The 14,601-nt window shown below is 34.8% G+C and overlaps 1 protein-coding gene across 1 annotated transcript; it reads left to right on the top strand.

The window, feature by feature from the left end:
- Positions 1 to 729: 729 nt before the first annotated feature.
- Positions 730 to 3,766, top strand: LOC108773286 (putative nuclease HARBI1). Its single transcript, XM_018539046.1, has 4 exons — positions 730 to 785; positions 2,239 to 2,364; positions 2,643 to 2,877; positions 3,077 to 3,766. The coding sequence occupies exons 1-4, from the start codon at positions 730 to 732 to the stop codon at positions 3,764 to 3,766; spliced, it is 1,107 nt and encodes a 368-aa protein (XP_018394548.1).
- Positions 3,767 to 14,601: the final 10,835 nt, after the last annotated feature.

Genomic DNA, 14,601 nt, shown 5'->3' with positions numbered 1-14,601 from the left:
AGGATTGTGTTCATGCAACATCTCTTGTTCTTGTTGTTTATGCTGAGAAAATACTTCCTCCTCTTTATCTTGCAAAATTATAGGATTGTGTTCATGCAACATCTCTTGTTCTTGTTGTTCATGTTGTTCTACATGATTACTACAATTAAAGTTATTAACTACTTCTTGTTGCGGCACATTTATGAATGGAACTACAAAATGTAATAATACTCGATATGTTGCAGAACCGCTGTAATCCTCCTCACGAAAATGCCTATGGCATATTCTCAACTTTTTAATTTCCTTATCTTCTTGTGGTGGTTCCATGTGCAAACTTTCGAACCATTTTTTTCGGCGTTCGGCATTCTTTGGAAAAGCATGACGTGGAGCGTGCTGTCCCGAAGAACACCCGGGGACACAACAAGATCTCATATTTCTAATTCGTCAAAATTTTAAAATTATTTAATACTTCCGTGCTTGTTTGTATGTTTGTTCATGTATGTACTTTGTTTACGGTAATTATAAGTAAAAATGCTTTGCAATAGATGTGAAGTTATTCGTAAAATGTCTAGCACTTCGCCAGCAACAATAAGTTGGCTACAATGTTGAAAACTTTTTTGTATTATTAGATGGAAATATTAATTCAGTAAAAAAGCAGATAAAAATATATTACCTTTCCTGAATTTTCCGAAGAAAATAACTGAGCAGTTAAGTATGTGTGGTGGTGGCTGGTGATGGCCATATACTACAATGTACTACAGCGACTACAGCTGTGTGCAGCCCAGTGCAGCCATATTGGATTTTGGGTACGTAGTTCCATTTTTCCAACTGTGCAGCGGCGAGGGCGCCACAAACGCTGACTACTCAAAAATACGGGAGTGAACTGGCCCTGGACCGCGCGCGTTAGCTTACCGCGTTTGGAGGTCCCCGCCATATATGTAATACTACTATATGGCTAGATGAGAGAGAAGTCCATGTCCCAGAACCACGGTGCGGGAATATACTTCTCTCTCTTTCTCAGCGTACTTTGAACGTTGTGCGCATGCGTCGGATCATCCCCTCCATCAATAATAAATAGAAGGATAAATATACATATATGTATAAGGAAGAAGGAAAAAGTGATTGATTCCGCTTCAGGGTATAACCTTGTTAGGCTGGATCCTCATACAGGCGCCAGCGCTTTAGCGCCAAACGCTGATTGGTGTAAATTTGCGAAAAACGGGTGGAGGGGATAGATAGCAAGAAAGCACCAGCGCTGTCATGAGGATTGAGTTTTTCACGATTTTTTGGCGCTTAAGCGCCAAAATGTATGCACTATCGTAAATATAGTCGAATTTCTTTCTTGTAGACCGTGGACCATTGTGACTGTGGTGACTCGACAAGTTTAAAGCATTTCTGCGGCGAGGTCACAAGAAACATCTTGCCTTACGAGACACGTATGTATTATTCTATTATTTAATAAATCGTATAAATTACACTATGCAATATATAATTACTATATATTTATATAAATTATTAAATCGTATAAGATCCCTTGCCAAGTGTGTCGAGTTGTTTTAGTTTATTTTACGAATTTTATTTTTTTTTTATATATTTATTTTATGCAGCTTTTTTTTATGAATATATCTTAAAATTTCGAAACTATGTATATGTTGACAGATATTGACATAGAGTGATATACATTTGCATTTGGCGCAAGGTCTCGGGAGACTATCGCCGGGACATTTGCCAGGATTGCTGGGCCAGATTCCCGAACCGAATGCAAATCATTTGAGAAATTATCTCCAAACGGCCGGTATTACCATTACATAATACGAGCTAGATATCCGAGACAGATTGAAGATCCATTTGATAGTTCAAAAAATTAACAAAATTGAACTCGACAAGTTATAAAGAGGAATCCCTTTTATACAGTTAATTGTACAATTTGTGAGAAATACACATTATCGATTCAGCCTGCTTGTATTGGGGAGATATTGTAGGAAAGATTTGTCATTTTGTTATGGATCCAATGAGTCTATATCAATATCAAGTGCAAGTTGCAGTATTGCAATTTAAACGAGATTATTATATATATAATCAGCAAATCTTACAAAGACGCAAATTACTGGTTGCGATACTTGCGTCAGGTATTTTAAAAAAAAGGAAGAAATACAAACGGAAGCGTTTTTGGATATCAGAACTGTGTCAGAATAGACACAATTTCGGTGCTTTTTATAAAGTGTACCCTATCATTCTAAATGATCCAACAATGTTCAGGAATTACTGTCGTATGACCAAAGAACAATTTGAAGATCTATTGCAATTGATTGCTCCACTAATTGTTAAAGAGGATGCAATACGGACACCAATCTCACCTAAAGAGCGTCTGTTGTTGACGTTAAGGTACTTAACATTTCTAATTTTTTAATATGTAATATTTATTTAATATTTATATAATAAATAAATTAGATAAAAGAAGATAAAAATAAAAATAGATAAAAGCTCGAAATAATATCTACATAATATAATTTATTTAATATATATGTATATTAATTTATATCCATTTAACATACATTTTTAATTTTAAAACATCTGATGTAAATGATTAAAAAAGTAGGAGTTTTATTTATTTGAAATCAATGTTTTTAAATAGTACTAATATTATTTTATTTTATGAATAGGTACTTAGCATCGGGTGATAGTCAAGTGTCTATGTCGTATGAATTTGGTGTTGGAACAAGCACAGTTTCTCAAATAATTTCGGAAACTTGTACAGCATTGTGGGTACAATTAGCTCCTCTGGTTCTGCCAACACCAAATTCAGAAGATTGGAAAAACAGCGAAAAGAATTTCAGATGTAAATGGAATTTTCCAAACTGTGTGGGTGCTATTGATGGGAAACATGTAGTAATTCAAGTAAATTTTAAAAATTACAAAACTCAAAAGTTGGTTGTCAATTTAAGTAAAAAACGTGTGACAAAAATATAAATTTTATCATGATAAATTGTGTCTTTTATCGGTTAAGCATTTTTAGATATATATATATTTTTTTTTAAAATATGGTTTCTCGCGACCACGGTCACATATATTAATTAATTAATTATATATTTTACAGGCTCCACAACATTCGGGATCGACGTATTACAATTACAAAGGCAGTCATAGTCTAGTATTATTAGCCATTTGCGATGCAAACTATAAATTCCTCGTAGTTGACATCGGCGCTGAAGGACGTCAAAGCGATGGAGGAGTTTTTAGAAACTCGTCTATTGGACAGGCATTGATTAACGGAGAAGCAGATTTTCCACCAGACAAACAAATTTACGATGATGGTCCTGCACTACCACATGTTTTAGTAGGCGATGAAGCATTTCCTTTAACAACCTATCTCATGCGTCCATATCCTGGAAGAAATGGATTAAGTATCGATCAAAGGATTTTTAATTATCGTTTGAGCAGGGCACGAAGAATGATCGAAAGTACATTTGGCATTCTTGTGTCACAGTGGAGGATTTTTAGAAAACCTATCATTGCAAATGTCGAAAATGTACATAAGATAATTGAGGCTTGCGTTTGCTTGCATAATTTTATACGGAATATGGACGTCGATGATGAAAACTTGGAATTCGAATGTAATGATAATTATAATACAATGAACAGTTCAGATCATGGTTCAGGTGGAATGCGAAACATAGGTCGTCTTGGATCAAATACATACTCACGCGATGCTGTTCGTGTGAGAGATGAATTTATGATGTATTTCAAGGAAGACGGTGCTGTTAATTGGCAGACTTCATCAATTTAGATTAAATGTTAACATTAAATATCTTGGAAAGGAGCACAAAAGTTATTTTTATTATATTCATGTATTACTTTAACACGTCGTATGATACAATGTAATCTCTTGCAATCTGTTAGACTGACTTCCACAATAACATGTGATTCATGCTAATGTATGTGTCTGCTCTTTTAAAATAAAGTTTATATGCATATTATATTCTAGCCATATTATATTCTTATCACCGCATTATCACAGATTAAGAATCGACAATTAGTGGATTTCTGACTAAAAGAAATATTGTACTAAACAATTACATTCAATGTAAAAAAACGAACATGTTGAGGAAAATAATCGTTGCTTAAATCTTTACAATAAGTAAACATTAAATCATATAAATATACGTACGTATAGTTACATTAAAAGCCAAATTACAAACTCTTAAATAAACAAATATTGTACTAAACAATTACATTCAAGGTAAAAAAAACGAACATGTTGAGAAAAATAAACGTTGCTTAAATCTTTAAAATAAGTAAACATTAAGTCATATAAGTATACGTATGTAGTTACATTATGTATCACAGCAGTATATGTATATAAATGTACTACGTTTTTATAATCTCCCTCCTCTGTATCAGCAAACAATCTTCTAATGTTGGCTTCACTTTCTCCAACATATTTATCCCAAATTTGTGGATCATTTACAATCTTTGGTTCTCTTGCATTTAACAACTAATAGGAACAAATATAGGAACAATGGTCCCTATTTGTCGACCCACTAATTTTTTACTGTACCAAGTGATCCTGATAAAGTATAAGTATAAAGTATAACAGTAATATATATTCATGCGAACATTACTTATAAGCAAATTGAAAATGTAATAGGATTAATTCGAGTATCTTTAAACAAAAAGAAATTAAATTTTTTTACATGTAATAGTTTTTCATGTTTAATTATATCCAAAGGTATTCAATTATATTATCCGGCCATTTTAGAGAAATCTTGTTGAAGGCTTACTTAAAGTATAGACTATTAAAAAATTAAAACAATTATATTGTTATAATTGTTTTAATTCTTTCAATTGTCTATACTTGAAGTAAGTCTTCAACTAGATCTCTCTCTAAAATGGATAATATAATTAAATATTTTGGGATATAATTAAGCATGAAAAGCTATTACATGTAATTTTCTTTGTAATTGTTTTAAGTGCTTTGCTTATAAGTATTTTCATTTGCATATATAAATGTGAGCAATTTTATAATAAATTCGTGTCTTCTCGCATTAGGAATTGTGTTTAAAGATATTCGAATTAATCCTATGACATTTTCAACTTCGTCATTCTGTGCTACTTGTGGTAATGGTGGTAGGACCAATTCAGGCACTGTTGGTGCAGGTGTGTTTAATAAAACGTTGGTAAGTTTTGTTAACATTTCGTCACTTGACTCCGTTGAGCGACCTATAACAATGTTTATATTACATCGAAAGTTAGATTTTTTTACTTATAATTATAAGTTTATCAGTTAATACCCAAGTAGAACACAAAAGTCATAATGATGTCATGTCAATCAATTTGATGTCATTTTAACTAAATTGTGATCAAATAATGATAAAAAAATGACATCAAATTGATAAATTTGATCAATATGACATCAAATTGATATCATTATGACTTTTGTGTTCTACCTGGGTATTAGCCAAAAATCACAATAAAAACTTACGTTTCTTTTTTGTTGCTCTTTCTGCTGATGATGAACTACTTGATGGAACTGATAAGTCGTCATTTGATGGTTCCATATTGGAACTTGTTCTATAAATAATTAACAACAAACATAAATTAAAAACGCATTAATTATTTATAAATATATTACATAAATTATAAATAAATAAATTATTTACCTTCGATTGTCGATAAAGAGACCCTTTGTAAAACTCATCATATCATAATAAGGCCATTTATGCTTTTTCATGCTACTGCCAGCTGAGCCACTCTTTTTGGCATTCTTTTCTCTTGCTACAATTCTCATATAATTGTAGCGTAACCTCTTCCAAATGCTTTTTGCCTCGTTAGCATCCTTGACGTTTCCTATAAACAAATTGCAAGCTCATTATTTCAAGACCATTTTGTAATAACATTTTAAATATTTGAAAAAGTGTACTTTTCTTTTATTAACATACCATTCATAGCGGACGCTACTTCTTCCCACAATTTTTGCACATTACCTCTGCCCCTTTCTGAAGTAGACACTGTATGATTCCACAAAGGTATCCGTTTGTGAACTTCGCTGATTAACATTTCATTGCGAACAAGTTCTGCCGTTGAATCATCTCTTGAATGAATCTCATTCATGGGATCGATAATCATGCCATCATCTGCAAAAGAATATTTGTACAGTATGTCTTTGAATATAACCAGGGCTAAGATTATTTAATATAAGATAGGAAAAATGTTAACACATATTAAACTTAAAAATCACATGCAATATCATTTATCGCACTGCTAGCTTCAGTCTGAGTTGAAAACATTTTCATTCTTAAAGCGAAAATAGTATATAATTGCACTATTGCCAAATAAGCACTTGATACATAAATATTTAAAAAATGTGTGGAAAAAAATATAAATAAATATGTATGGAAAAATGTAAATAAATTAGTTTTATGGAATGTAACTTTTTAATATACTAAGAAATTAATAACTTGTAATAGTGACATCGTACAATACATTAAATGATCTTTTATATTTTTGATAATTGATATACAAAGGTCAAAACTTACCAAGTTTTGGATATACGTATCCTGCATCATCGACATGTATTGAATTATAGCCATCGTAGCAGCTATGGTCCATTATGATATCTCGATCTACAGTGGCATCACATATTGCGCAGATGTTTTCCTATAAAAAGAAAAATAATAATCGTAGCAATAATAATAATAATAATAGTAATATAAATAATAATCGTCGATAAATAGTGCGCAAAAAGCCAAAAAGGTAAAAGCCAAAAAGCAAAAAACAAGAAGCAAAGAGCACATTGTAAATCTGGCTTTAAATTTATTCGGAATTTGATTATACAATAAATAATATACAACATGCAATTATATTGATCATTTATAATATACACATTTATATTTTCATAATATATTGCGGAATTTTATCGAAAAATATTTGCTGAAGTACACTTACTTGAAGGTTAGCCATTTTTTTTCTTCATTTGTGATTGTGTATACGCGACGCACATCGGCACATATGTGTTCAAGCGCTGATTGAAAAAGTTCGACTCGGTCGAACTTTCGGCGCCGTGTTGTTATCGGAATGTCACTAGACAATGGATGTAGCTGCTAAAGATTGAATTTTTTTAATTTTGTGAAAAACATATAAAATGAAATAGATTTGCACATAATTTGATACAAAGAAATATAAAATAGAAATATAAAGATAGTTTATAATTTAAAAGTTTATTTATAAAATTGGACAAGAAATATCGTTACCATTTTTCTCAATTGGACAGCTCTTATTGGCTACTGTTCAACTTTTGAAACAGCGTTTGAGCGCTGGCGCTAAAGCGCTGGCGCCTGTATGAGGATCCAGCCTTAGAGTTAACAGAGTCAGTTTAGTCGGAATAAATAAATTAATCCTAATTTTATGAAATAAACTTTTTCAAGATTGCCGTTATGTATATAAGAATACAGTGCAATCCCTTACAGAAATTTCATGATAATCAGTGCAAACTAATACCTATTTCATACCTATGCAAACTAATGTTTTCAGTCGCATTAGGCGCATTAGGCTTTTTGCCACATAAATAACATATCTTGACCATTTTTGCCTGTGTACAACAGCACACATCTAATAAGCATAACGAGCATAACCTGTTCGCGTCATCTCACTGATCGCACTCTATTTTCCTATTGGCGGATGCAATCAATCCAACGCATGCGCACAACACTCAAAGTACTCTTAGAAAGAGAGGGAAATATATATTCCCGCACCGTGGTTCTGGGACCGCTTCCTCTCACTCCCACTTATAGGCACTAGCCATATAGTAGTATTACATATATGGTCCCCGCGCCTGGCAGCCATTGACTCCGCGGCGACCACCACAATTCTTCCCGCGCGAATTTCCCACGACGTCAGCACCCTGTGACGTCATTTTTCTCCCTGTCATCCTCCCCCTTCCGTGACGTCATACCCCTCTCACCCTGTGACGTTATCACCCTCCCCTACCGTGACATCATACCCCTCGCCTGCATCCGTGACGTCATCCCCCTCCCCTCCCGTGACGTCATACCCCTCTCGCCCTGTGACGTCATCCCTCCCCGTGACGTCATACCCCCCGCGCCTGCATCCGTGACGTCATCCCCCTCCCCTTCCGTGATGTCATACCCCTCTCGCCCTGTGATGTCATCCCTCCCCGTGACGTCATACCCCCTCGCCCGCATCCGTGACGTCATCCCCCTCCCCTGCCGTGGCGTAGACCCCCCCGCGCCTCGGGTTCCCCTCGCCCCTCACCCCCCCTCAGAGGACATGGATTAGAATCCCCTTATATATTCTACTTATGCACCTCCCAAAAATGGACTTTGGTGGCTCGGGATAAGAGACTTGTAGCGTCTCGCAGTTTTTGAACATGGCCGGAGACGCTACCGCGTCTCCTGGTATACAAAAAATAAGGAAAAACAAATCCAGAAAAGAAAAGGCAAGGATTTAAAAATAATAACATCTTACAACAATGTATATTTTTAACATATTCCAAACTATTTAAATATACCTTTTAAAGAATATCCTTTGATAAATAATAAATACCAATCAAAAAATTATTTTTTAAATTTTTGCCTCTTCTTTTCTGGCCTTTCCTTACAGTAAATCTGAAATTCATAATTATAAAGAATAGAGAGAACAAATTATAATGAACAAATATTAAAATAAATAAGAAAACTTGGTATAATGTTATTACGAAATTGATCAGAAATCCTCTCTCTCGATATTAATTATTAAAAATAAATCCCAAAAGATCAGTAATAATTTTAAAACAATTATTATACCAAATTGTCTATTTTAACGTAATACATTTTATTATTGAAAGACAATGAAATGGAAATGAAAAGGGTATTACTGAAGAAGAGAAGGGAGAGATAAGAAGAGAGAGACGTTACTTTTACTGGTAATTCCATGAACCAGAAGCGTTTGGTGATTTTAAAATGTGTGAACGTAACAAAGTGACATTAGGTCCCCAAATCACGTCGAACGGTTACATTAAATCGGGAAGAAAAAAAAATAAATTCCTACTGTTTTGTCAAAAAAAAAGATAACAGGCTTTTCCTTTCAATCTAAATCTGAAAATAAAATACAGCACAAGGAATCAGTTCTTTTATAATTATATAAAGAATAGAGAATACAAATTAATAGAAATTCTAAACATATCTGATATGATTGGAATCAATATTGTATCAGATATTTTTAGAATCTCTATTAATTTGTTTTCTCTATTTTTTACATAAATATAAAAGAACAGAATAATAATTTAATAAATTATTAATGAAAGAATTTATTATTTGTCAGGTAGTTATCTCAAAATAATTCTATGAAATAATGTATCATTTATCAGGATGTATTTGTAAAGATATTGTAAAAAAATAGATGATAAATAATAAATTATTTCATAGGATAATACTGAGTTGTGACAAAGACCTGATAAATAATAAACTATTTCCTAGAATAATATTGAGATAACTATCAAATATAAAGGTATATACAGACAGATTGGATTCAGGCTTTTTCTTTCAATAAATCTGAAAATAAAATAGAACACAAAGAATCAGTTCTTTCATAATTATATAGAGAAAAGAGAGGACAAATTAATAGATATATTAGAAAACTTATCTGATACGACATCGAAGAGATCTTTTAATAATTTCACGGTAATTCCATGAACCAGAAGCGTAAGGTGATTTTAAAATGTGTGAATGTAACAAAGTAATATCAGGTACCCAAATCACGTCAGACGGTTACATTAAATCTGGAAGATTCAAAATTCACTTCCTACTGTTTTGTAAAAAAATAATAACATACCTTTCCTTTCAATCTGAATCTGAAAATAAAATACAGCACAAGGAATCAGTTCTTTTATAATTATATAAAGAATAGAGAATACAAATTAATAGAAATTCTAAACATATCTGATATGATTGGAATCAATATTGTATCAGATAATTTTAGAATCTCTATTAATTTAATCACTCTATTTTTCAAAAAATTATAAAAGAACTGATCCTTTGTACTGAATTATAATTTTAGATTTATTGAAAGGAAAGGCCTGTACTAATCTCTGTCAGTATTTATATACCATTTACTAAAATATCCAGAAAACTATTTGTCATCCTTAAAAGGCAATGTGTACTAAAACCAAATAATTTTATATTTGGCGTAATCATGATTTCCTCATCACTGTGTTTATTTCGAGAGTTGCCTTTTAATATATTATTATTTATTTGTCTGGTAGTTATCTCAAAATTATTCTATGAAATAATCTATTATTTATCAGAGTATACTTCTAAAGATATTGTAAAAAATAGGACAAATGAAATAGAGATCTGATAAATAATAAATTATTTCATAGGATAATATTGAGATAACTATCAAAACAGCGATTCACACAACATCGAACAGATTGGATTCAGGCCTTTTCTTTCAATAAATATGAAATTAAAATTGAATAAATCTGAAATAAAATAGAACACAAAGAATAAGTTCTTTAATAATTATAGAGAAAGGGAAGAAAAATTAATAGATATATTATAAAACTTATCTAATACGATACCGAAGAGATGTTTTAATAATTTCACGATAATTCCACGAACCAAAAGCGTGCTTGGTGATTTCAAAATGTGTGAATGTAACAAAGAGTGGTGGCCGTAGCGCACTGGCAAAGTATTTGCCTCCCATGCCAAAGATCCCGAGTTCAAATCCAGCTAGAATTCCTAAATAAAAATAATAACAAAAACGGCCATCACCGGTTGCTCCGGCCGACCGACAGTCAGTATAACTCTGACGGCTGGATAGGATTCTGTGGGCCAATCACCCGCAAACCCGAAACAAGCTGATTCGAGAAACGAATACGAGCCTCGGATATCGGACGGATACAACGGAAATGAACCTTAGCTATCAAAAAGGTATACGAATTGGCACTTGGAACATCCGGACATTGGCACAGGCATCCCGTTTGGCACAACTAAGCAAAGAAATGACACGCTGTAAAATTAAGATCCTAGGTCTCAGCGAAGTGCGGTGGAAGAACAGCGGGGACATTACAACGTCAGACAATCACTACATGATATACTCGGGCAATTCAACCACCCACATTAATGGAGTTGGAATAGTTATATCCACTAAAATTAAAAAATCATTAATGGAGTGGAATCCAGTCTCCGACCGATTAATAACCGCTCGTTTCCGAGCCAAAAATCGCAATATAACAATCATTCAATGCTATGCACCAACGGAAATAGCAGACGACAGCGAAAAAGATCATTTCTACAACCAACTGCAGTCCACAATCGCCTCAACGCACAAAAGAGACATCAAACTTGTCATGGGTGACTTTAACGGGAAAATCGGCAATAATAATAACAACCTCGATGAAATAATGGGTCGCCATGGACTTGGAGAAGCACGCAATAACAACGGCGAGCGATTAATTGATCTCTGCATGGCCAACCGACTTTTCATCGGCAGCACGCGATTCCCGCACAAGGACATTCATAAATATACCTGGCAAGCACCAGACGGAGTAACACGTAACCAGATCGACCACGTGCTAATTGACAAGAAACACCTGAAGTCTCTTCTAGATGTTCGAACAATGCGTAGTGCGGACATGTATAGCGACCATAAGCTAGTCGTGGCAAAAATACGCATAAGAACAATGAATATAATAACAACAAGAACAAAACAAAAGAAATTTAATATCGAAAAATTCAAGAATAAAGGCGAACGTCGGAACTTCTGTGAAACTGTAACAGCCAAAGTTAATAATATCAGTCCTACAATAAGTGCGAAGGAAAAATGGGAATTAGTGCAAAAAGCATACGTAGAATCCGCAAATGAAGTCATCGGGATCAAAAACAGTACCCGTAAAATGTGGATCACGAATGAAACCTGGGAATTAATCGAACAAAGAAGAACATTAAATCAACAACTAAACCAGGTCCGAAGTGATGTAACCCTTGCAAGATATAACAACATAGAAAAACAAATCAAGAAAATGGCAAGAAGAGATCGTCGTAAATTCGAAGAAAACATCATCAATGACGCTGAAGTGGCGGCGGAACAAAAAGTGCGCAAAACATACCAATGTATCAGGAGGATCACCTGCCATTTTACAAGCATTCCACAAATTAAGAATAGCGATGGCCATATTCTCACTACGGAACAACAACAACTTAATCGATGGGTAGAATTCTTTAAACACGACGACCCAAGAATAGATAACTGCGACATAGACTATACAACATCATCTCGTATCAGCACAAAGTCACCATCAGTTGCTGAAATCAGATTAGCAATAAAGAAACTTAAGAACAACAAAGCCGCAGGTAGTGACGGCATCGCACCGGAATTACTTGAAACTGATCCATCATTTGCGGTGGAAACAATTGCCCCCATTATAACAGAAGTATGGGACACAGGCAGCATCCCGGCGAAATGGAAACAAGGAATAATCATCACAATTCCAAAGAAAGGTGATCTCCGTGAATGTAAGAACTGGCGAGGAATAACCCTACTGAACACAATTACGAAGATTCTAGCGTCAATCATCCGCGAGAGAATGACAGCGCACGTCAACGAAAAATTGAGAAAAGAACAAGCAGGATTCCGCCCGGGACACAGCTGCATAGATCATATAAGCAGCCTTCGAATTATAGTGGAGCAAGCAGCAGAATTCAACTCACCACTGTATCTGACGTTCGTGGACTTTGAAAGAGCATTTGACACCGTGACTTGGCCGGCTATATGGAAAACACTAGAAAAATTTGGAATACCAGCCCAAATAACAAGATTAATAAAAGAATTATATAATAACGCGGAATGCGGTGTTCTCTTCATAGGAAAACTGAGTCCCTCCTTCCAAATCAGAAGAGGTGTACGCCAAGGCTGCATTCTATCACCGATGCTATTCTTAATGGTACTGGATACGGTGATGGAAAAATGCAATCAAGAAACAACAGGCGGAATACAGTGGCTGCTGACTCGCCGACTTGACGATCTCGACTATGCGGACGACATCGTGTTACTATCTCATACACACAAAGATGCACAGGGGAGAATTTCAGCACTTCAAAGATACGCTGCAGAAGTTGGACTAAAGATCAATACCAACAAAACAAAAATAATGCGTATTGGAACAAACATAAGCACACCTATTTCCATTGAAGGACGCACAATCGAAGAAGTCAACGACTTTGTATACCTTGGTTGCGTAATTGCCAAAGACGGAGGAACCAACATCGATGTTAGCAAAAGAATAAACAAGGCCCGACAAGCCTTCTTCAGACTTAATAAAATATGGAGAAGCTCAAAGATGTCTAACATACATAAGCTTCGTTTATTCAATGCTTGCATCAAATCTGTGCTGCTATACGGTTGCGAGACCTGGAAAAACACAGATGGACTGATAAACAAACTTCAGGTCTTCGTGAACAAATGTCTGCGACGAATTCTGAGACTGTTCTGGCCAAACTTACCAACAAATGAAGAACTACTGCGCGCTTCCAAGCAAGAAAAAATAGGCACTGAAATCCGCCGCAGAAAATGGAAATGGATCGGCCATACTCTAAGAAAAGATCCGCATAACATAGCTCGCATGGCTATGGAATACAATCCGCAAGGAAAGCGCAAAAGAGGGAGACCTGCCATGTCTTGGAGGAGAACAATAGATAATGAAATTAAATCTATTGGAAAATGCTGGGCAGAAATAAAAACGATTGCCCCAAATAGAGTAAGATGGAGGAGACTCGTAGACGTCCTATGCTCCACATAAAGGAGATAAAAGGATTGATGATGATGATGATGATGAATGTAACAAAGAGATGCCGAGCGACCAAGCACGTCAGATTGCGAGAAGATTCAAATCTACACTTCCTACTGCAATGCGTACACTCTTAATTAAAATTTTTTAAATAATTTTGCGTACGAGAGGATATTGAAAATTTAATAAATTATTTCATAAAATAACCAGATAGATAATAATCAGAAAATTTATTTATTTAAACGTCACTTACATGTTTTTATATGCAATCGATGTGACTTCCTAACCTGTATTTATGCTCGCAGCATTTTCGAACGCAAGCACAGTCGTTGTACAGGTTATATACCATATGTAAAATATCTGCGCAACGACCTTAGCTAGTAGAATTGTCTTTAAAAAGTTATACAGATATTCTAACATCACTTAGGTATTCTTCTATGCCATCCATGTGACAGATTTCCTATTCTCAGTCCTTTGTTATTGCCGAGACTCAATCCGACTTTATCGATCTTACAGATCGCAGCGATCGATATTATAGATACACATTTATATCTCTTGCGCCAAAACTTCCAGAATGCATTTCCTCACTCCGTAGCTGACGACGACGACGACGACACATTGTTTCTTACAAACACCTAGACACTTACTTCCTCGAAGGCGAACACCTAGATACCCATATCCTCGACGGCGAACACGTAGACATCCAATTCCTCGAAGGCGAACACCTAGACACTTAGTTCCTCGAAGGCGAACACCTAGACACTCACTTCCTCGAAGGCGAACACCTAGACACTCACTTCCTCGACGTCGAACACGTAGACACCCACTTCCTCGAAGGC

This window comes from Cyphomyrmex costatus, unplaced genomic scaffold (genome assembly GCF_001594065.2).
Source record: "Cyphomyrmex costatus isolate MS0001 unplaced genomic scaffold, Ccosl1.0 scaffold202, whole genome shotgun sequence".
NCBI classification, from domain to species: Eukaryota; Metazoa; Arthropoda; class Insecta; order Hymenoptera; family Formicidae; genus Cyphomyrmex; species Cyphomyrmex costatus.
The sequence above is the reverse complement of the archived record's forward strand: the minus strand, read 5'-3'. Positions and strand labels throughout refer to the sequence as shown.

Excerpts from the sequence above, each read along its gene's own strand:
- LOC108773286 (XM_018539046.1), top strand. The coding sequence starts at position 730 with ATGTACTACAGCGACTACAGCTGTGTGCAGCCCAGTGCAGCCATATTG. Across the intron at positions 786-2,238 it reads GCAGCCATATTGGATTTTGG|GAATTACTGTCGTATGACCA; the intron begins GTACGTAGTTCC and ends AACAATGTTCAG. Across the intron at positions 2,365-2,642 it reads CGTCTGTTGTTGACGTTAAG|GTACTTAGCATCGGGTGATA; the intron begins GTACTTAACATT and ends TTTTATGAATAG.